Source organism: Kryptolebias marmoratus, linkage group LG3 (assembly GCF_001649575.2).
Source record: "Kryptolebias marmoratus isolate JLee-2015 linkage group LG3, ASM164957v2, whole genome shotgun sequence".
Taxonomy (NCBI): Eukaryota; Metazoa; Chordata; class Actinopteri; order Cyprinodontiformes; family Rivulidae; genus Kryptolebias; species Kryptolebias marmoratus.
Window position 1 is genome coordinate 14,402,317 of NC_051432.1, and position 22,888 is coordinate 14,425,204.

Here is a 22,888-nt window from a genome sequence, read left to right on the forward strand (position 1 = left end):
TGGTATGTATCTGTCACAGGCCGGGGACGGTTCTCACTGTGCAGGCCATGTCGGAGGATGACCACAAGCTTTGGATGCAGGCCATGGGTGGGAAGGAACCTGTGAGTCAGCCTCAAATGTGTCATCATCATCTGCCACACAGACCTCGCCTTGTTCAGCTTTTACAGCTGTCCTATAGAACAGCTCTCTTTTAGTTTTTTTTACTTAAACATATGTGGTCATTACTAAGTCTCACTTAGGTCTAGTATGTTTAATAATCAGTAAAATGTTATGTTTTTTTTTATCAGATTGGATGTTATCTCGGGAGGACGCTTTCTAAAGAAAGGGGAAGTAAGTTTCTAGCTGCGCCTGATTTGTTATCTATTAAAGTAATTTTACAAACTTTTTGGTAATTTATTTTTTATTTTTTCCCCCACATTTAGTTGATGCTCAGTTGGACAGTGTGGGTTTAACTTTTGTTCAGAATTCCATCAATGCAATAGAAACAAGAGGTGAGCTGAATATATATATATATATATTTACTTATAGACACATTGAAAAGTTCAGTGCAGGAAACTGCAAGGCATTTAATTTTGAAGTGTTTAGAAATCTGTATTGCTGCATAACGTATGTGTAGTATCTTAGTTTGTACACAAGGGGGCAGGCTTTCTCCAGTAATTGGAATGAAGGCCAAGCAGCAGGTGCTTTAGGCTTTTTTTGCAGTTACACAAATGCTTTTTATTGGTAGCACTAATAGTCTAATTAATTGGTTTCAGTGCTCACGTGAATTTTTGACCTAATTATCTTGAAAAAATACTTGACCTAGTTCCTCTCATCCAATTTCTTCATTCAAATTTGTCAACCATTCTAATTATACTGAACTTGCTTCATTTTCAAAATATTTATAAATCTGCAACATTATTTCCATCCTTCGGTTCTTGTCATTTTGTCACTGCTGTATCTCATTAGTGTTGTTATTATTCCTGATTAGGTATTAATGACCAAGGCTTGTACAGAGTTGGAGGAGTGAGCTCCAAGGTCCAGAAACTTCTCTCATTAATGATTGGTAAGTTATTATTCATTCTGTTTCCTATCTCTAATAAATAAGTGTGGTAACAAAATGCAGTTTTGATTAGTTAAGATTGTGGTGTGTGTGGAATTATGCTGACCGTAATAAGTAGAATATGCTGATGTAATGGTTGTCTGATAGGATGATATTAAATATATACTGACTGGCAATTATTGCATGACTCAGCTTATCTGCACCAAGTTTTTCTGCAATGCAACAAGTTGGAGTGTGAATCTTTGCCTTACTTTGATTAAGATTTAAAAACTCTCCACATAGACAGCCAGACACCATTTGTCCTATTGGTATTCCTGTGCTTTTTTAGGTTTTGCTTCATCAACACCCCACTAAGCCAGCGTCTCCTCTGCTCGTGGCAGGCTTGTTCTGTCAGCTGCCTGTCTCGATTGCCTTTATGCCTCTCACTTGTCTCTATTCCCTTTCAAGCAACTTCTTTCCTGTAGAGCTTGTCCTCTGTCCTCTCTGTAGCTCTGTGTCTGCTCTGTGGTTTCCTGCTGTCTCCAGCAGACACCAGCTCACTTTCAGCTCTGTGTTCAGAATGACAACGAACTCAAGCAGCCGCCAGACTGTCTCAGCTTCCTCTCTCTCAAAAACCCTCCAGTCTGCCAACCTGCAGATTCACACCATTATCGCTTTGCTGTGAAACTTAGAGAAGTTTCTTTAGACTCGGAGTTTGATAGAAATTGAGATCCCTTTTTTTTTTTTTCTTCTTCTTTTTTTTATGTTTCATAGATTATTGTAAACAACGTAAAAGTAAAGATTTCATCCATCTCCTCCACAGACGTATTAACATTTCATAGAGAGAGCAGTTCTGAGGTGGCGCTGAAACTGCTTAAAAATCTGAAGAAAGACTTGGGATTCTTTAACGCTCTTTTATTTCATCGCTCAGCCATCATTATGGCCACAGTCCAGTCGGCAAGGACACAATGATAAATCGCTCTCCCATCATATTACAGCGCGAACAAAGAAAACAACCCCTATTAAATGGCAGACAACAATATAACAGGAAGAAAACTGTAAAAGTGAGCACTTCTACGTGTCTTTGTTGCACACAAACTGAGCAAGAGGCTGTTTTATTTTATGTAAAAAGCCCTGGAATCGCTTTTTTTTAATTAAAGATTTTACAGTAAAGTGGACAAATATACAAACATTACTCTGAGTTATAGCCACAAAAATGTTAAATATTAGATTTATGTTCATGTGTGATGTTTTATTTATCTCAGAGGCTTGGCCAGATGATGAGAACTTTTATGTTGCTCACATTGTTTGCATATTATCAACCAGAAACACTGATTGGTCACTTTTAAAGGGACTAATTCACATAACTTTATTGGAAATATTTCCCAAGTGTAACATTTTCCACTGTGTTTTTAAAAGGTTGAGAGATTTGACCTGACGAGTGGTTTTGAGAGAGCTTACTGGCTGATTGGAAACAGTCAAGTTAGTTGGAGCTTGAACTCAGATGAAGCGACAGGGAAATGAAAAGTGAGAGTCTGGAATCATTGCCTGGACTGTACCAGATTCTTTTTTTTTTCTTTCTTTTTTGCCTCTTTCCATTCAGTGTGCAGCATATCATTTTAATTATGTGATCATCCCAGGTTTACAAGTTACTTTTATTATCAATTTTAACATTTTAGTTGTTCCTAGAGGTTATTTTAAATCCAATTTTAATTTTTTTTATTATTGTTTTTACTGAAACCCAATTGTAAATTAGCCTGTCTCCACTTTGGAAAATGCTAGATGATCCTGAAATGTGTTTTTCATTCAGCAGACTTCTCCTTTCTAAAGTTATTTGTGAGGTGAAACAGGTATTTTCATTGATCAGTATTGTGCCTTACCTCATACATTTAAACTTCCCTGTTGTGCTAAATTCACCACAAAGTGCCACAGTGACCCTCTAACATCAAAATAAATAAGCCGAACCTTTCAGTTGCTGCTGTTTCAGAGCAGCTTTTTTTTCTTTTTTTTTTTTTTACTCCGTGCTGCTCCAACATTTCTTCCTTTTTTCCTTTTTTTGAATACCTGACCTGACTACATCGAGCTGGCTTATTAGTGCAAGAGGAGTCTGTGCAGATTCCATCAATCTTGAATACAGACACACACCTGACTACAAATCCTTCCTTTCAGAAACTGACATTGAACAGGTCATTTCTGTAGACGCTGCAGGCACAGAAACTCGCCGTCCTGCTGCCTGCAACCCAAAGACGAAATTAGAAAATTACTAGTATCAGACCACCTACCAGGCATCAGTGTGGTGACTCAGACCCTGGTGCACTATAAGCATCTTACTCTAACTGTTTTCTGACTCATTTCATTTCCACATCATCTTTAATTCATCGGAGGTTTCTCAAGGTGTGACTAAAGTTCCCTGAATTTTCACTATAACACACCTCTGGAGTCCCTGTGGAGTCAGTAGAGTAGTAAGGGATTAATTAAACTTCTAATGAGGATAGAACTAGCAGCTCTGTACCAAACTCCAACTTCTCTGCACATCCACTGAGAATACACACTACCTTCATCGCCACCACCAGTGCTTTTTATCCTCATATGTCTAACTACAAGTCACATATTTGTATTACATTTTTGGATTTGCTAAGTGGAACATCAAATAACATAACTATTACCTTTGTATAATGTGTATAGAATTGTTCTCAGTGTAGTTTGTCTCTCATATATATATTGATTTGTCTGATTCATTTAGATGAGAAGAGCAACGACTTGGATCTATCAGCCAGCGAAGACTGGGACGTCAAGACAATCACAAGTGCACTGAAGCTTTATCTGAGGTAAGAATCAGAGAGATGACATACCACATGTACATATCTAAAAATGACTTCCTATCCATCTTTATATTTTTTGTTGACTAATTGTTTTATTTCAGATGTATTAATCACAGTTATACCTATTTAGTTCTCCACTTAATGCAGCTTTTCTGCTGGACGCACCCATCTTCGTTTTCATTCCACTTTCTCAAGAATTTTATTATCGTTGGGTTATAAAATTTGTTGTCAGTGATAGCCAGTGTTAGAGGGTATGTGTACATGCACAGTATTAATCAGCTATCAACCTTATCCTGAAAAGATGTGTTTTTTTGCCACCCTGCATCTGAAATATTCCCATCAAATCCTTTTTTAAATGTTTTAGGGCATAGACAGAAAAATGAACCATTTTCCTTGTGAAATTAAAGAGATCATTCATTTTATTGTTGCATTTTTTAAAAAATTTGTCTTCTAGCCATTTTTAAGTGCTGTTTTTCTTTGATTTGATTTGTTTGACCAGGAAGTTTTTGTACTTTGAGTGTGTTGCATAATCTGGAGTGATAATGCTCATAGATTTATTGCAATCAATATTGGTTTGAATATTCTGTGTGTGTGTGTTGTAGATGTAATAGTGTAGTGAGACTGTTAACACCGATGTGTGTTTACATTTTGTGGACTATAAATTTGGCCGAGCCGGCTGTAAGAAGGAAGGTCTTAAAAACAAATCCTGTGTGGTGACGCTGACTCTCAGCTACTAACACACCAAATTCTACCTCAATTTTTATGGCTTAGTTATAACCCCTTTTGTGTTTGCTAATGTCACGTAGCTGTGGCGGCCATCTTGAATTAGGTTGACTCTGAAGGTTAGTCATTTGTAAATGTACATCCAGTCATTGCACAGAGTTTCATTAACATCCATCCACTGGTTCGTGAAATATTTTGCTAATAGTACAGACAAACGAACACACACGCACATGCAAAAACGTTGTCACCTTCGTGGGGTAAAGATTAATAGTACTCAACATTTTGTGAAACAGCCAGTGCTATCTAAACATTGTTCATTCTATCAACATAGCCGTATTATTTTACCTGCGGGCATAAAGCAGGTCAAGCGCCTTAGTTTCCTCTTAAGCTAAATACTTCTGGCCACGATCCAGCTGCAGTGTGAATATACCTTCAGATGAACTTGGCTGTCTCGACGTGTGCGCCTTGTAATTCCATCCCCAGCCCTAGTCACATTAATCATTGCTATGTGCAGCCCCTATAAAACAGCATGCCAGCTATTTCTGTCCTTCTTCCTCACTTCTACTTTCCCTCTTCCACCTTCAGCCCACCCCCACCTCCACCTCCACCCTAATTCTCTCCCCATCTCTGTGTAGGTGCCTACCTGAGCCGCTGATGACCTATGGGCTTTACAAGGAGTTCATCAGCCCTGCGAGTAAGTTCCGCCGCCTCATGTGCTTATTCTTCATCAAGATACAGATCCAAAAGAAAACACGGGCGATGACACGCTCTATCAGTTTTGAAAAGTATTGCAGCCTGCAACAAAGTGAAGAAAAATAATTTAAAGTTGTTTAAAATGTCACTTAACCAGCTTTTTTTTTAATTGTGCACATTATTTCAAAGTAGGTAGAAGTGTACAGTCTTCTTAAGTGGAGTCTGGCATTTATTGCATGCTGCTGTGTGACATAAATTAGGGATGGGCATTTTCAGCAAAAACACTCTTCGAATTTTTCAGCAATTATTCAAATTTTCCTTCTGATATTTGACCCTCCCCCTGTTCCGTCCTGTTCCGGGGAGGTGGCTGTTGTGTCCAAAACAAACAAACAAACAAAAAAAAGCAGTTTGACTGTGAAAGCACCGTTAACAAACAACTTGACATGTGACTACCAGGTAAAAAAAATAAATAAATAACAGTTTTGATGGTCCCATTAATTCTTCAAATCAATAACCAGTCGTGTTTGTAGTCGATTCCTACTTTGTTGAGAATTTGACTTGTACACATTTCTTTACCTCTCCGTTTTAGAACATTACCTTGCAGACTCGAGTCATTTGTATTCGTGTTGATGTACTTTCTACCTTGTGACATTTTATTAAGTATGTGGCTAAATAAGACATTTCAAGTTTTAGGTCAAAATTTGCCCAGTAACCTTCAGCGACAAATCAACATCATATTGTTTACCCACCTAACATAATTTCAGTCTGAAACGTTTTTGAAGCGAGCCAAAACTTGAATCCTATTACAACAAGTGCTATAATTGGATCAGGTTGATGTTTTTATCAGGCACTCGCAATGCCCTTATAACGAGGGGGGAAAATGGATTAGTAATGAATTTTTTTTTTTTTTTTTGATGGATGACAGCATCCATAAGAATCTTTTTTTTTTTTTTTTTTTGGTCATGTTTAAATCCTTGTCGTTCCCATAGTAATGATATTTTGTGTGTCTGTGCGTGCTGCTGCGTGGGCGTTCAGATGCCCGTTTGTGAGGAAATGTTTAGGAGATGATCTTGGAGGTTTTTAACACAAACCTCTTACACGATAGCGACAGCGAGAGTGACGTGGAGCTATCTCCCTCCGCCAGCATAGTGGCTCCTGCTGCCAAATTCAGAGAAGGTTCAGCACATCACACTTCTTCTTCATTTATATGAATAAGAATATGTCTTCCTATAATATTTAGGTCTTTACATCTCTCATTATTGTGTCTTCAAAAGGTCTTTTACTGTTTTTTTAGCTCATATTACACACATTTAGGGAGCTTTTTAAAATAATATAGAGTTCCGTTTTCCTCTAACTTATTTAGTGTATTTTTGCCTCCAAATCTGTTTGCGCTCTGCTTAGATCAACTGTGTATACAGCGTTGCATCATCTGTGCTGGCTTTTTGCCACCTTAGGACCACACAGAAATCCATGTAGATTAAAATGAGTGCACGGCTCTTTCTGCGTTTGAACAGAGGGCGGTAGTCCCGAGTCTCGCATCCAGGCCATCCACTGTTTGGTCCACAAACTGCCAGAGAGGAATCGACAAGTCCTCGGGCTACTTATGAAGCATCTGGCCAAGTGAGTGGTCATAGTTCACCCAATCTCCGCCTCCTCTCTCTCAGTTCTCTCTTTCTGCTCTTCATGTCTGTCTCCTCGTTCTCACTCCACATGCTTTTTCTCTCCATCTCCCTCACTCCCACTCTCTTCACTCCCCCTTCCCTGCTGTCACTCCATCTCTTCTCTGTCTACCCAGTGACTGCTGGCTGACAAAACTGACTTTTCTTTTGCCTTTTCTTGGGTCACTTTCATGTATATTCAAAGTTGTTTAGGGAGGATGATCGTGCCTCTGTAAGACATGTTAATCATCCCGTTGCGTTGCCTAACAGAGAGATGAAAGAACAGACCACTCAAGTTAAGGTTTCTATTAAGAGTACAATACACAACCATTATTATGCATCACTGCCTTTGGTAGATTGGATAGGAAGAAAGATTTAAGAAATACTATTAGCTAACATTACAAGGTTTTACCTCAGCAAGCTTTTTATAAACTAAATACGAGCAAATTGAAGATAAGTAAATAATCCTTCTTCCCTGAGGCAGTTAAAGTCTGGTGGATCTTATTTCATAAAAACCCACTGCAGAATCGGGCCCTGGTTTAAAAAAAAAGGCAGTGCTATTGAAATTGAATTTGGATTATCCTGCGTGAAATTCTCCAGACTGGAGACTTGAATATTTTTTCTGAAGTTGGCGTGTGTGCATGTCCTGCAGGGGAAGGAAGCAAAGCCAGAATTTCACACTCCTATCTGAAATGGTTTCAGAGATGTTATAAATATGAGTTGTCACCAATGTTTTTGTCTTCAAAGGCATCCTTTGAAGCAATTTAAATGGTCTTCTCTGCCGCTGTGACACATATCATCTTATTTTGAGTGTGAAATCACTTCGCATGTCCAGATAAGTTGAAATAAAGGTTTCATCCGGTTTTTGACCCCCTGAAGTATCACCGACTGAAGATGTCCCGGTTTGAAAGGGACGTAAAAGACATTTACCTTTCAAGATAGCAATGTCTTACTCATAAATCTTAACATCCTGGCTTGTCCTGATGAGAGTGGAGCAGCGCTTTTATTAAGAGTGACTATATCTGCTTAGTGCTAACACTGTATATAGTTACAGCAGACAACCTTAAAGCAGAGTTTCACTAATGAAACTGGATTAAATATATATATATATTTGAGCGAGTATGGCCATATTGTAGTTTATCATCGACTAATGAAATAAGCCACATCTTTGGTTTGCTTTTGTCAGACTTTTCTTTCTTTTTAAGAATTGTTGTTCAGTAGTTGTTCCGTTTTTTTCTGTTTGACTTTTTTTTATATGAAGTTTGAGTTTCAAATGTTTTGTGCAATTTCTTTTTTCTTTTCCCAAAGTGTGGCAGCCCACAGCCAACAGAATCTGATGACTGTGGCCAACCTGGGTGTGGTGTTTGGCCCCACGTTGATGAGGCCACAGGAGGAGACCGTCGCTGCCATCATGGATCTCAAGTTTCAAAACATTGTGGTGGAAATCCTAATTGAACAGCATGAAAAGGTAGCACTCACAATCTGCTTTTCACCATTCTTTTGCAGCGGTCTCCAGTGTACTTTTACAAAGTATTGCATTTTATTACAAACCAACTCAAGGGAGATGAAAAAGGCTCCTTAAAATATTTTTACTTTTCCATAGGATGTACATAATTATTGAAATAAACAGCAGTTTTTGCATTATTTGTTTTATACAAAAAGTCTGTTTTTGATTGGTTGTATCTTAACTGCATAGACTGGGTCTGGTTCATTCTGCCAGTGCAAAGTTTGTTTAGAATTGTGTTCCCATCTGCCATCCATAACTGCATTTACAGAAGGCAGTGTGTCCCGACAACACAAGCTAAACTGAAAGTACCAACAGACATTTCAGGTGACATGCCAGCATAAGCTGCCTCTCTGTTTGCTGTCCTGGGTGGCAGATAATTATGTGGTACTGAAAGATAATAATGGTGCAAGCAAAGCAAAATAGGTTTTTAAGTCCTGCTGTTTCGTAGTGTTTTTTTACAGTTAGGTTTTATATTTTACTCTTAGATTATGACTCATGTTTTCCCATTAGCAAGGAGAAGCCCAGACAGCTGAGTTTCTTTTTATCAGGGTCTCAGTTTGGATAGATTTCATGCTTCTTTATTCTGTAGGGACTGTTCTTGTTAGTGCGGTTTAAACTCGTCTGTAGTCATATTCCTTATAAACTTGCTGCTTAACTCACATTTTCAGGTAGTGAATATTGAATTTATCTTCTTCTATACGACACAGAAGTAAACTTCTCAGACTTTTCATTCAAACTCCTGGGATGACATACTGTACAGAGAGGCACTAGGCAGAGATCTCCAACCCTGGTCCCCAGGAGCCACTGCTCTGCGTGTTTTAGACGTTCCTCCGACCAAACAAACCTGATACAGATGATTAAATTACCTCCTCAGCTTGTCATCAAGTTCTGAAGAAGCCTGGTAATGATATGTTTATTTAAATCAGGGTTGGTGAAGCAAGATCACAACTAAAACATACAGGACAGGGGGCCTGAGGAGAAGGGCTGTGGACCTTTGTACTAAAGTACTAAGAAACGAGGCAGTTGTTAAATTTAGAGATTTCTTTCAATCTGACCAACAGGGGGAGCCCTGAGTGCCAAAACCTGCCTTCCACACTTGCCATCCCTTTTTATTATGAGGTTTAGTTATTCTTTAGTTAATTGTTCCCGTTTGTTACTTATTTATTTATTTATTTATTTATTCAGATGTACTTAACTTTGTGTGTTTTTCTGGATCATGTAATGTTATCCAGAGTGCCATTAATTGGTGTCGAGCCTTAAAAAGTGGTTAATTTTCTTTATTAGAGGAGAAAATGCTCTGAGATTAGTTTTCCTATCTGAGTAGAGCTGCACTCTGCACAAAATCAGATGAGACCAGAAGCTTTAAGTGTTCCCCCCCCCCCCTCTCTCTCTCTAGCCTTATAGAATTGAAGAAGTTGTGAATAATATCTTCACCCAGGTCTCACAAATCTAAAATTGGTTGAGAGAAAAATACACAGGCCAGACGAAAACCAACAGGGTGTATAGTGCTCGTCTCTGAAACTACCTGGAGTGTCCAGCACCGGCCGGGTGATAAAAGATGTAGTGTTAGAATGCATCAGGAGCATTTTCGAAAGTACAGCATGTTAGAGCAGGTTAAAGGCTGAGCAGACAGACAGACAGGCATTAACTTTCCTCACAGCTGAGTCCCACTCCAGACTGTTGATACCCCCAGATACCAACAGTAGACTCTGTTTTACATTCACCTCCATGTGCCGAGCGAAGCAGCAGAAACTCTCAGCCATATCAGATTTCTCACTTTTTCTATCTGCCTCTCTTCTCCAAACTTTTCCCTCTCATGCCCTCCCTCCTCTGCGTTTCTGCAATTCACACTCCGTCTTACTTTCTCTGCCACTTTTTCTCTCTCTCCCCTCCCCTCCCCTCCCTGCCTCCCTCCTCTCCTCTCGTCTGTGATCCTTTCTGAGGCTCTGCTGAGACTTCCTCTCTTCTGTAGCCCTATTCTCTTTCAACTCCACATCTAAAGTTTATATGTAAACTCGGTCCAGTGTAAACAGGCTGCACCACTTGGCCAGGCCTTCTCAAGTCCAAACCATGTTTATTTTACTTTTCACTCTTTCACAGAGTGGGTCAAATTATCTAAGGGGAAAAAGTCACCTCAACTTAGACCCAGATTTTTGGATTGGGTAGGATTTGTGTGAAACCGCCTTTATTTATTTGTATATTTCAGAGAGCAGACCCAATATAACCTTCTTAAAGGCAGTTTTAAGAGTACAGTCAGTGCGGTGCACAGCTTCCCCGATGAGGACAAATTGTATCAGCTGAGTTTTCTGTCTACCACTGCATAAAAACTGTCAGTTTTAAAACTTGTGAGGTTAGTTAGGGATGTGCTGCTGCTGCTCTTGGAGTTCCTGTGTGCCACGATGTGTCGCGCCTGGGACTCACTCGCATGTTTGTTCAGATCTTTACAGACGCTCCTGACATGAGCCCCCTTTCACCTGCCGGCCCAGCGTTTTCTGCTCCCACGAGGCAGTCCAAAAAACAGAGTCGACAGAATCGGCCCCTGGCGGTCTACAACCCACAAGTCCTTGACATTCAGAATGGTAAGAGGTTTGCAAATTTGCACTTGTCTTCTCACATTTCCTGATTTGTTAGAACAGTCACGAAAGGCATCGCAATGATCAACTCACATTTTTATTCATTTATAGAGGGCAAGTGAAATCGGAAGCAACACATGAGTAATGCAGTCTCATTTTAATGCTGCATACAAATGAACAGAACATGATTCTGTTTGTGTGTGTGTGCGTGTGTGTGCCTTGCTTTTCTAGACAGCCGTTCATCCATTCTGCTTCACACTTGGCAAATGTATTACCGGGGTCCCAAAGAAGTGCTGTGTTGAGTGTGAAGGAGTTTGGATGAGTTGTTTTCATACTTTGGTTAAAAGAAGTATTCTGAAGTGCCTTCACAACACCGAGTTCTCACTCTTCTGCGGCCCGTTTGTCATCAGGGGGCTTTGACGGCACTTAGACACACAGGCTCCATTTAGTGAGCATATATTTATAGCCGTTTTGAGTGTGTTAGCTTTGTTCTTTAGTTTAGTTTGACCATTTTGTTGTTTTATTAAAAAAACTGGTCCAACAAAGAAGTGGCATGAAACCTCTTTGTGCCATGAAACCTCTTTGTGGCATGAAACCTTGTTAGCTGTCTTCTTTTTTTACTTGAATAATAAATAAATCTGAGGTCAACAGTGTTATTTTTCGAAGTTGTCTGGTTCAGCTGTATTGGCGTTGTTCACTTGTAATTAAAGTTACTTTTTGAAGTTCGTTTCCCTCTTGCTACTTTGAAACAAAGCTGAAATTTGCTAACTTATCTACTCTAGTGGAAAGCATTTTCAAATTTCACAATTAATGGTGTCTCCGGTTGTCTTAACATGGTGTGCTACACAAGCTGAGTGTTTTTTCCCCTCTCATCCTCGCTAAGCTTTAGCTCGCTCATTCTGTCGTTTCTGTGCTCACTACTGTGATTCGTAACTGTCTAAGCATGACACACTGAACTCTGCTTCCTCCTCTCTGTAATAATGTGTAAACAGGTTTACATCTGTGACCTTTCTGCGCCCTTGTGTACTTGTGTTTCCTCTTAAACTTAATGAAATGGGCGGCTATAAAAAGGTCCCATTGTGATTCATGGGGAGAGCAGATCACCTGACTCGCTGACCCAAAATCTAGCTCCTGCACTTTCTGATCTGCGGTCATTGAAATCCCTTCCTCTCTACAGTACAGAAGGAGCCTAAATCTGCTTACCAGATTGCCTCTCTTTGTCTTCCTCACACCGGCTTTTACTGTAGGTTATTTTCATATCGGGGGATAAAAAGCGTAATCCTTTTTTAACCTTTGTCTTTCCTTATGGGACCGACATAACGAGGGCAAAAGCAAATTTAAGGATATTGAAGAGGGAAACACTGAAGAGTGTTGTTACACAGATGGCTTTTTCTCCTTTCTTTTTTTTTTTAGTCTGTGATGCTGTAGGTGTGACTGCAGACTGAGTGTAGAGAAATGCAGTACTCTGAGTATTAATGCCAGGAAACCTTCAAATAAGTCAAACCTCCTTTCTGAAAAAGTCGGGACATTGTGTAAAATGGAAACGAAAACTGAATGTAATGATTTGCAAATCTCGTAAAGCTGAAGATCTGTTCAGGACAAGTGTACAGACTGTTATATTACATATTAAACTCACGTTTTTATGCTTACGTGACTCGATTATTAGACTGTTTGATTGGCATGTCACCGGTTTCTCTGTTTTGTTTAAAAAAAGACATTGACGTCATTCCTAATAGTTTATGGCGTACAGTAATCTCACAGCATTTATTTTCCTTACTGAATTAATCAATTAAATTAATGCCAAAACAGAGTGTGAATGTACCAGACCTTTAGAGTTCCAGCTTTCTTAACATTAAGATAAAGCTTTGGAGAGATAAAGTTAGTAAACATATTACTGAGTTTATCACGCCTGTGATGTTATGGTTCTGTGTAAGGTTAATGTAAAAATGTAATTACTCCATCTGTTAATTATTAGGCTACAAGCTCAGCTCAGTGTCAATTAATTACAATATTTTGTTGTCAGTGTTTTTGATGTATTAGTGTTTGATAGAGAAATGGCAGAAAATGCTTTGTTTCTTTTTTATTGAGTTAGCCTTCAAGTTTCTGATATTTACTGAACATTAAACTGAAATACAAGACGCTGGATCTCCCAAGGGTCTACTTTATTAGGAACAGTATAGATGAATCTGTAAATCTTGCTTGCTTTGACTGTTTGTATTCATAAGATCCCCTGATGATGGATCCATTGCCCTGCGTTGATTAATTTTTCAGCTGTTTTATCAAGCAAGCAATCATTAGTGAGCCGACTCTTTCAGGGTGGATGGATGGTAGAGTTGTGTGAATTATTCTAAATCTTCTCCTTCCTTGCATGTCAGCAATAGTGGACGGCTCTAACCTAACGGCCGATGAGACGTCAATGGGCAGCAACGAGTCCGTGTCGTCGCAGTCGTCGTCAGCCTCGACCTCGGACCTCGCAGATCTTGCTGCCAGCTTCAGCATCAGCAGCAACTCTCGGTGAGTTCTTCTACATGCTTTTATTGGGAAACACTTTGCGTTATATGTTTAAGAAAGATGCTAAAACAAGAAATAGACTAGTATACAAATTAATAAAACGGCGGGTGTTTGTTACAATACACAGTATATAATTAAAGAAACTCTGTTAATTACTTTTCTATTACTGTTGCAAGAACAAAAATATTGTGTGATTTTGAGTATTTCATAAAGAAAGTGTATAAATATAGATATTAGAAACTATACTAACACACAGGGTAACTTGGTGGGATCCCAGAAATTAAATAACAAATCAGAAATATTGTGTTTTTATAAACATTCAGACATTTTTGGACTCCAGGCACATTTAGTTACTAGATTTTGTACCTACATGTAAATGTTTAAAATCATTTAGAAACTTTTTTTCATGATAAAAGTACTTTTTGGGTTAATCAAGTCACTTTGTAGTATTTTTACAAAAAAAAAAGAAAGAAAGAAAAGCAGTGTTTAATATTTTTTTTTATAATTAGATGGACTTTGTATCCACATCACAAGCTGACAGTAACAATGAGTTCCTGTTTCCAAATTATTGTATTAAAGATTTGTCTGGTGCATCTAATGACTGAGACTACTACTTAAACATGAAAACTACAATCATTTTCATAGATACTTTCCTTCTAATTACTTGCATTTTGCTGTAATATTATGAAAGGGTACACTAAAATTGAAAGTAATATTTATAATCTTAATAGTGTTACTGAGAAAAATAATGGCACAATGAGATTTGATGTGATTTGTATAGAGGTGTCAAGTCACAGTCACAGTTTATGTATTTATGTTTTATTATTCTAAAACATTGCACATTAGATGACTTGCATTATTAAGATACTGGTAATAGTTTTCATGTCAAAGCTGTTTAAAATGGCGTCTTTACTCCTCCTGGCCTGACAGAGTGATGGAAACTTGCTTAACTTAAATGTTTTTGTTTATTTTTGAAGCTGAATGAATTTAACAGTGATTTAATATTTTAAGAGAAGCCTGAAAATAGGTCTCCGTGTCAGATAAAAGTAACTTCCGTGGGGATTTTTGAACAGGAAGTGATTCTAAACACATCTAGCTTCATTCATCAAAGCCAGCTGTTAGCTCAGTTAGCTCTTCGCCACTCTGATGAATCACGTTTTTGTCAAGGGGATTCAATCAACGCTTCAATGGACAAAATCAATTCTGAAATTAAATCAGTGTTTAAATCATTCGTAGCAATGTTTGATCGCCGCTTGCCATAAAAGAAATCTCTTCAAAGTTTCGCCATGCGTCCCTCTAGTCTCTCCTCTGTCCTTTGTCCCTCGAAGTCCTTGGGTCTTTTTGTGGTTTCCAGCCCAGAACTCGCCTTGAATGCTGATGTGAGAGATGAATTATTGGGTTATGCTGCAGATGTTCGACTCACTGCTGTGTCATGTCTACAAATTCACCTTGAGATAGACTGTCTCTCGTTCGCCGTCTCATTCTTCTTCTCTGTTCGCGAGGGGGGAAAAAAAAGAGTTATAAAATTAAAATAAATCCACCTCACACAGCTTGACAGGACAGCGTGATTTCTTTGCTATATGACCTCTGTGGGTGCATGTCTGCTTATGTGTAGGCATGTCTTGTTTTTTTTTTCTTTTACCTACAGAAATAAACTGACAGGACTTTATATACCTTATGTAACCTACTCATTTTTTCCCTCTGAGTGCTTTTTTTTGTGCTTTCCCACATATGTGGCGTCATGTTGGAGGACGGAAGGAGCGACCTGGAGGAGGTCGTAAATCTCAGCTCTTATTTGTTTGGACGACAGGTGGCCGTGCGTTGGCCGTGTAAATCGTATTGACATTGGAGCGATATTCATCTTGTTTACCCTTATAGCGGCAGCTCCTGTCCCTTTATGAAGACTTGCGCCATATGTCACAGGGTGTCGCCCTGGCTTTGGTCACTCATAAATCTTAGCGTGTGAGATGGTGGAGACCTGTTAGCGCAGCACCTCTCTGGCGTTGAACCCAGGGATTCGGCTCCAGTCCGAGCCAAAAGGAGCAGGGATCGCAGTTGCTAAATTACTTCCAGCCAGTCTCTGAAATGTTATATCTGTACTGTCCTGTGCTCCAAATATGCACCTGGATAACAGTATATTTTAGTCCGTTTCCTGCAAAATCTGCATGGTCATACACAAATGCATCCTGACTCGTAGTATCTCCCAATAACATTTGTGTGAACAGTGGCGTGATTTATCGTTTCTGTGATTTTCAGCGACTTGACTCGTTTCTCCTCCTCAAATTCAGTCGATTCAGTCGCATCTTCTCCCAGTAGCTCTGTTGGCCCAAGTTCTTCCGCGTTACCCATTCTGACCTTTTTTTTTCCCTTCTTATGTACTGCCCTACCTCTAGCTCTCCTCATCTCTTAAAGCAGACAGCTGTGGCTCATAAGATTGTATCCGTGCTGATTTCCTGCCCACCCAGACTGGCAGCTTGGCTGTAGGTTTGATCCTACTTTCTACTAGAATCGGGGTCTAAATCCCACTGCTGCCCATCTTCCTTTAGTATAAAGGAAGATGATAGCCCCTCTCATCCCCGAGTCAGATCCTCGCCAGGATCAGCGAGGCTTTGACGCTCGAGAGTGAAATTCCTGCAGTAATGAGAAACAGCAGTTTACTTGTGTAGATGAATTCCTCCTTCTATAACCTGACAGTGTGAGATAACCCTTATGTTTATATGATGAAGCAGAAGACCTTCCTTCTGTGTTATTGTTTAATTTTGAAGTAATTACACTATATGAAGTTCCTTTCAGACACGTCTTTTTAAAAAACACTTTGTAAAAAGCGATATTTGTGAAAAGTTTGATAAATAATACCAGAATTAAGAAGGATATCTTAACCTTGGACATAATTAGAATGCACTTTAAAATTCTCATCCAGTGTTTTTAATTATATTTACAGGAAAGGATTAGCTAGGTCTGTGATGGGCAACAAAAACTCTATTTAAAGCTTGCAGTTTTATCTGTTTAAGAGACAATTTCCCTCATTTTGACTTGCCTGTAATTTTGAAAGCAATTTTAGAGTATTTAGAGTATAAAGTATTTTAACAGTTCCTAAAACTGTTATTCACATAACTAATAATAAAAGAAAAACTCCTTTAAAGCTCTCCTAAGTTTCATGTCAGCATCCTTAAAAAAGAGGAGTTGTATTAATTATTATGGTTATTCCTTACCATATGTTGCAAAAAGACGAAGATGTCTTTGCTGTTTGAGTGTGTGTTCATGTGTCTGTGTGTTACCAAAATTATCTCATGACAACTGGACACATTTTAATGCAAGTCACAGTAAGTAAACATTCAATCTACAACTGATTAACTTTTGAAGTCAACATAAATCAAGAGGACTGCCCCAGCCTACTGACTTTCAAAAGCAGAAAGATGGCTATGACTCAGTCAGTTTTACAGATATTGACCTAAAATATGGAGCGGCAGTAGCTGAGAGTGATCCTTAACACATAGTTCAAGCGCTGACAGATTGCATCGGATCTTTGTTTCAAATTTTGCCAACAACTATGTGGAGTCAACTCTGCTAGCAACATCTCATGAACCACTAGGCAGATTTTAGTGAAACTTTGAGAAAGTATTAAATGCACATTCTACTGCTGGTTAACTTTTGAAGTTGATCCAATTTAAAATCGCAGACACAGCTGATCAACATTAGCCAACAGAAAAATAGCTGTAACTCAGTCAGTTTTGCAGATATGCGCTAAATTTTGATGTGAAAGTAGCTGAGGGTCATTCGCAACACATACTTTGAGCGAGAGATCTCACCATAATGCAGGACATCGTGTGTGCCTAAGATTATTTTCAAGGTTGGACCAAAATACCTACAACTCCGATATCTCTCAACATAACATGATCTTAGTCACCCAAGTGATCTGAGGGTCTCCCATGTTTTATTTGCAATTAGTAAACTCATTTATCTTTACAGTGTTTTACTATCTAAAGCAGTAATGTCCAATTCCAGTCCTCGAAGGACACTCCCATGCATGTTTTAGATGCTTTTTCTGCTTCAGCACACCTGTTTTGAATGAATGGGTGAATAACAGGCTTCTACAGAACTTGAGGATATACTGAAGAGGTAATTCAACAAACTAAAACATGCAGGATAGTAGCCCTAGAGGACTAGAATCGGACATCACTGATCTAAGGTTTTTTTCGTCTATATGCAGCCTGTCAGCCCCCCTTTCTCTTACATGTACATTGCACGATTCCCTCCTCCCCCTTTTATTTACTTATTTATTTATTTAGTTTTTTCACAAACACATCAAATCGGAACAAGGTAGGAAGGCTTATTGTTTCACTGTTGTCTTTGTCATTTTACAAAATCTGCTTCTCAAGAAGACAAAATACGAAACAGTCCAGCAACCTTGTGCAGTTTGTCGCTGAAGTAAGCACAGAAAGAGAAGAGCTTGAACTGACGTATTACCGTAAATAGAAGAATATTGGTGCACTGCAACTTTAAGGGCAGCCGGTTTACATACTGCTACAGATTTGACCTTTTCGGTGAGTGGCAGAGAGAAAAAGGAGCAGCTCAGCAGCCAACAAGGACATGGATGTAATATCACACATGATAATTTTTCTCTTCCTTTTAATTTGATAGCGGTAATAAAAAATAATAATGTACTGCTCAGCCAAAAGGAAAAAAAAAGTCACTACAAGGATTTCAGTAAACAAATAGGTTACAGTCTCCCACTGGTAAAGTACTGAATGATTATTATGTTTCAGCTGGTGGTTAGTTATTTAATCCTAAATGTCAGAGTGAGGAGCGTTTTATTCCTTAAACAGCCGTGTGAGATGATATTTTGAAAAAACTGTCTCACATGAGATGCAGATGTCAGGATTTATCGGTCTTAATTTGTTGACGGGTCATTCGGGGAGCATTAGACATCATTTTCACACACTAATTACCTAACATGTACAGATCTCAGTGCCACTGGGAATCTTTGGGGTGTACTGGAAAAAAAGGCTGTGATGTGACTTTCCCGTCACTGGCACAAAACCATGACCAAAAAATAAAAATTAATACAACTGTAAATGGAAATGAATGTTGTGACGCTGCATACTGTGGAAAACAGCACCAGGACAAACGCTTGTTGTAGTCAAAGTTAAATGTGATCCAATAAAGTTTTAATGTTTAAAACAGTTATTCTCCTTTTGGATGTGCAGTGTATAACTGTAACCGAACTTTTTTTTTAAATGGTCGTAAACAGTTTAAACTATTTTAATGAATGGACTTCCCTTATAGATACTATTTTCAAGTTTAGGCAAAGCTTTTTTATTCCTTCTTAACTGTGGCCTAATGTCTATGCATTCCACTTCAAGATGGAGGTAACTTTGAACTACTTGGGTTGAGTCCTTTTGGTAATTCTCTGTGCAGAGTCTGCACAATTTAGTTAGATTTCATATGAAATCCTGAAATCTTTATTTTACCTATTTTGTTGCAAACAGCAGCCCTTTAAACACCATTCAGAGTTTAAAGGGCAGTTTTCTCGATGAGGATTGACAAATTTAACAATGTAATACATATTTTGTTTTGCTGCTTGATGATTCAGTGGGCCGTCCTCATGTGGTTCAGACCTTTTTAAGACCCACTCTCGGGTTTGAGTGTTTGTGATTCAGTTCTCCTGCAGGTGGGTTAAGTGTTGGTCCTCCTCGTCCTCCACCACCTCCTTTTGGCTGTGACCCAGGCAGACAGTGATTGCGCTTGGGCCCAGGTTAATGAGTGGATTTGCTGCACTGCAGCGCACTGTCCCGCCATGCTGATGTGGAGTAGCTGAGCACCACAGTGGTCCCACACTGCTGCAGAGCAATAAATCACCCACAGTCAGACCAGGCCTGATCTGAACAGCCACCGCTGGGGATGGACAAGCGCACTAAGGGGGGGGAGAGGCAGTGGGGAAAAAAAAAAACGAAGGGAGGAAGCAATGCAGAGCGTGAGCCCAGTACTGCGTGTTCACCTTCACAAAAAAAAACACCCCTTCAACATGCTCTTCCTTAAAGCAATCTTTCTCTCCTCCATCAGTGCCAATGTAACCACTATTCACAACATCCTCTCAACCTCCAGCCCCTCCCCAGCTGCTCTCTCTAATTGCCTTTATTAACGTCTCTATGGGAGCAGCAACTAGAAGCAATTTGCTCATTATGTGCTGTATTAGCACTGGCCCTGGGGCAGGCATGGAACACAGAGGGATGCCTGGCTGAGAGTCCTGCTCCCCTCCGCTACACTCTGCCTTCACCAGGACCCCTGCCTCCATCCTTTAAGTCATCCATAGACTTGTTGGTCTTAACAACAACAACCAGAGCCAAGTGTACCTTTACTGTAAGCACTAAAGCTTTGGTTTGGGTGTTATTGTTTGACCTTTCACTTTCAGAAGTTGTTAATGCGATTGAAGACTGAATTTAAGTGGGAGAAATTGCCAAAAACATGATGGGACTGTATAGTTAGCTTTGTTACGGTCCCCTGTTTAGCTTATCCCCAAAGTGACAACTGATTAATGCACTCAATGAAGATAATCTGTCAAATAAATAAACTATTTGTTATTTTTGGTTTCTTCACTGTTGAAAAGTTAATACAGCTGGGTAAAGAATCAGAACAAAGAACAGAGATTTTAGGGTAATAGCAGAAGTACTGAGCTCAGATCCCGATGCAATGTAACTTTCTTTGTGTTGAGTTTAAGTTGTGGATCTTCAGTCTGAGTTTTAAATTTGCTCTCTGAATTTACATTTCGGGATTTTATGTGCAGCTGCTGAGAGACGATTCGTTTCAAAAGGTTTTTTGGCAGGTTGAGAAAAATGGATGATTTAATTTATGGAAGCCTTTTTTTTATTCTGGGAATCATTCACCCTGCATTTGTTTTCTCATTTTTTTTAGTTCTGTATAATTTGAGATACATAACTTATTGTTATTGACTACTGTGGAGTGTCTCATTTGTATTTGAGTCTCACTTTTTTGCTCTGGTTCCTCCTCTCTTTGCTTCACCTGCCATCAGTGTTAAATGATTTATTGTCTCGGTGAATTTAATGCTTTTCTTCATTTTTTTTAAAGTCTGATACCCCCCCCCAGAATAGTTTATATGAAGTAGTTTTTAGGAGCTAGTGAACCACATACATAGTTAATCAATATTATTAACAATCTGTGGTGATCATTTGCAGATGTTCTCTGGTTGCTGCTTCTGGAGCTTCAGGTGAGAGTCAACCTGCTGCCCCGACAGCTGCTCATGAAAAAGAAAAGCAAGAGCAAAGGTAAACCAGCATTTTTTTTCTTTGTTCAATAATAACAGCTGCATTAGTAATTCTCACACCAGCCTTTTGATTAGATTATTTTTTTTAAATTGAGATTCTTTCACTACTTTCCACCATGAATTGATGCTCAGTTTGTAGAATCATCTCTTCTCTCGCTCAGCTAACATCTATTTACAGTCTCGCACATAAATATGATGTTTACTCGTTTTTTGGTTTTTTTTATGCGTTCACCAGTGCTATAATTTAGTTATTTTTGAGGGATTTAGTTCAACACAAGCGTTGGCTGCAGCTGGAGCAACAGCCTTCCTCCTCGTCAAAAAACCACAAATGGTATCTGGGCGAGCAGGACTGAAGGAGCCGCAGAGACGGTCTGTTCATCGCACAGAGCCGTTTTCTGCTTGCTTCAGAGTGGCAGATAAAATCGTTTTCAATGCCCTCAAATGCTGCTGCTGAGGAATATGGAAGGAGCTAAGGCCAGTCCATTAAGGGTCTTTTCATGTAAATACAAGTTTTCATTTTTTTGCAAATGCCGCTCTACATTTTAAGGGCATTTCGACTCAAAATTTCCAGCGCGAGAGCTCGGGCTGAACATTGTTGCATTGACAACTCCGTAACCACAACTCCCCCACCCCACCACCACCACAGATTGTGCATCTTCTTTCTCATTTTTTTTTTATTTTTTATCCTATATTACTGTTGCTTTTCCCGCACAGAATATGAAATATTTATCGGGGCATTGTGTGTGTTGAAGGCAAGATTCAACATAATATTCTTGCTGGCATTCAAGATAATAGTTTGCAATGTTGTGCAAAACAACCTTGCCGTGGAAACAGTTCAATGCGGGCCCGGGGTCGGCTTGTTCATTTCCTCGCTAGTCTGAAACGGCAGAAATTGGCCGTGCTGGAAAAAAAAAATAAGCATCCTCGTCAATGAAACAGCAAAATTATTATCATTATTATTTATTTTTTTAAGAAAACTTTGCAGAACGATAAGTATGCTTTCTTTAATGGCTCACTCTTTCATCAGACAGCTCAATGCAGCTTTAAAAGCTTTAGCATGCTGAAGGTAGATGTGTGTTAGACTCGTATTTATGTGTGTAAAACCATTTTATTTCACCGGCACTTTTAATGATTTCTCGACGGATGGCTGTCTGCTGTATAGACCTGTCTTATGCCTGCTGTTTCAGTTGTACTAAACTCGAAACAAGCAGCTTCATCTCATCGCGCGTGCATGAACTCAGCGGTGCATATCCGTGTGTTTTGACTCTCCCCAGACTGTCCAGATTAGAGCTAGGTCAAGAAAAAGAGTTCTGAGGCTCCTGTATTCTGTTGGTACCTCTGCTTATTTTCCAGCGTGGCCAATTTCTGCTGTTTCAGACTAGCGAGGAAATGAACAAGCGGACCCCAGGCCCAGATTGAACTGTGCCGTAATCCTCCCCAAAGCTCGGCCAGCTCACTGATTGCCTTCATTTTTCAGTGTCACCGGCAGGAAAGCCAAGGCGGTGTACCCATGTGAGGCAGAGCACGACTCTGAGCTCTCCTTCCAGGTCGGCGCAATATTCAGCGCCGGTAAGTGTTATCGCCTACACCAGTCGCTCACTCAGAACCCGCTCTGGAATATTGGATTTAAGGGGAGTGAGTGAGGGGGGGTGGGAGAGAGAGAGATGAAGGGGGGGGGACTGAGCACCCAATCTGATCATGAGTTGAAGAGAGTGATGAAGAGAGGTAGAACAGGGCGAGGAGTTTGGTGGGAGACACAGATTTGCTCTCTGGTATCTTCTTGGAAGAGGCTCGGCTGAGCTTTAATCACTCCAGGAAGAAATAAGGATTCTGTTAACTTTTAATAGTCAGACAGAATTTTTAATAGTCTTTACCAAACAGAAAAACATGTAGTGATGTCTCTGATAGGATTCCTCAAAGCAAAGCGGTTTTTTAGCTCTCAAGGGTTGGCATCGTCACATTGTAGCATAGATTATTTTCATTGTTTGATAGAAGGAGAATAAATTTGTATTTAGTCCGATTAAAGTTGTCGTAAGTTTTTTTATTTTTTACATTTTGTCCTTTAACTCCAGATCAGGCTCCAAAAGATGTAACTGAC

At 39.4% G+C, this 22,888-nt stretch overlaps 1 protein-coding gene across 2 annotated transcripts in view; it reads left to right on the forward strand.

The window, feature by feature from the left end:
* The window catches only part of arhgap10 (Rho GTPase activating protein 10), a 41,930-nt gene that overhangs the window by 17,148 nt on the left and 1,894 nt on the right, over positions 1-22,888 (forward strand). Inside the window, exons 11-22 of one of the 2 annotated variants that reach the window (XM_017409113.3) lie at positions 20-101; positions 288-330; positions 423-491; positions 971-1,045; positions 3,765-3,849; positions 5,202-5,260; positions 6,774-6,879; positions 8,226-8,385; positions 10,862-11,003; positions 13,373-13,511; positions 20,702-20,791; positions 22,268-22,359. In XM_017409113.3, the coding sequence (XP_017264602.1) occupies positions 20-101; positions 288-330; positions 423-491; positions 971-1,045; positions 3,765-3,849; positions 5,202-5,260; positions 6,774-6,879; positions 8,226-8,385; positions 10,862-11,003; positions 13,373-13,511; positions 20,702-20,791; positions 22,268-22,359 (1,142 nt within the window). The remainder of the gene's footprint in view (positions 1-19; positions 102-287; positions 331-422; positions 492-970; positions 1,046-3,764; positions 3,850-5,201; positions 5,261-6,773; positions 6,880-8,225; positions 8,386-10,861; positions 11,004-13,372; positions 13,512-20,701; positions 20,792-22,267; positions 22,360-22,888) is intronic. The other variant, XM_017409124.3, reaches the window with a different exon arrangement.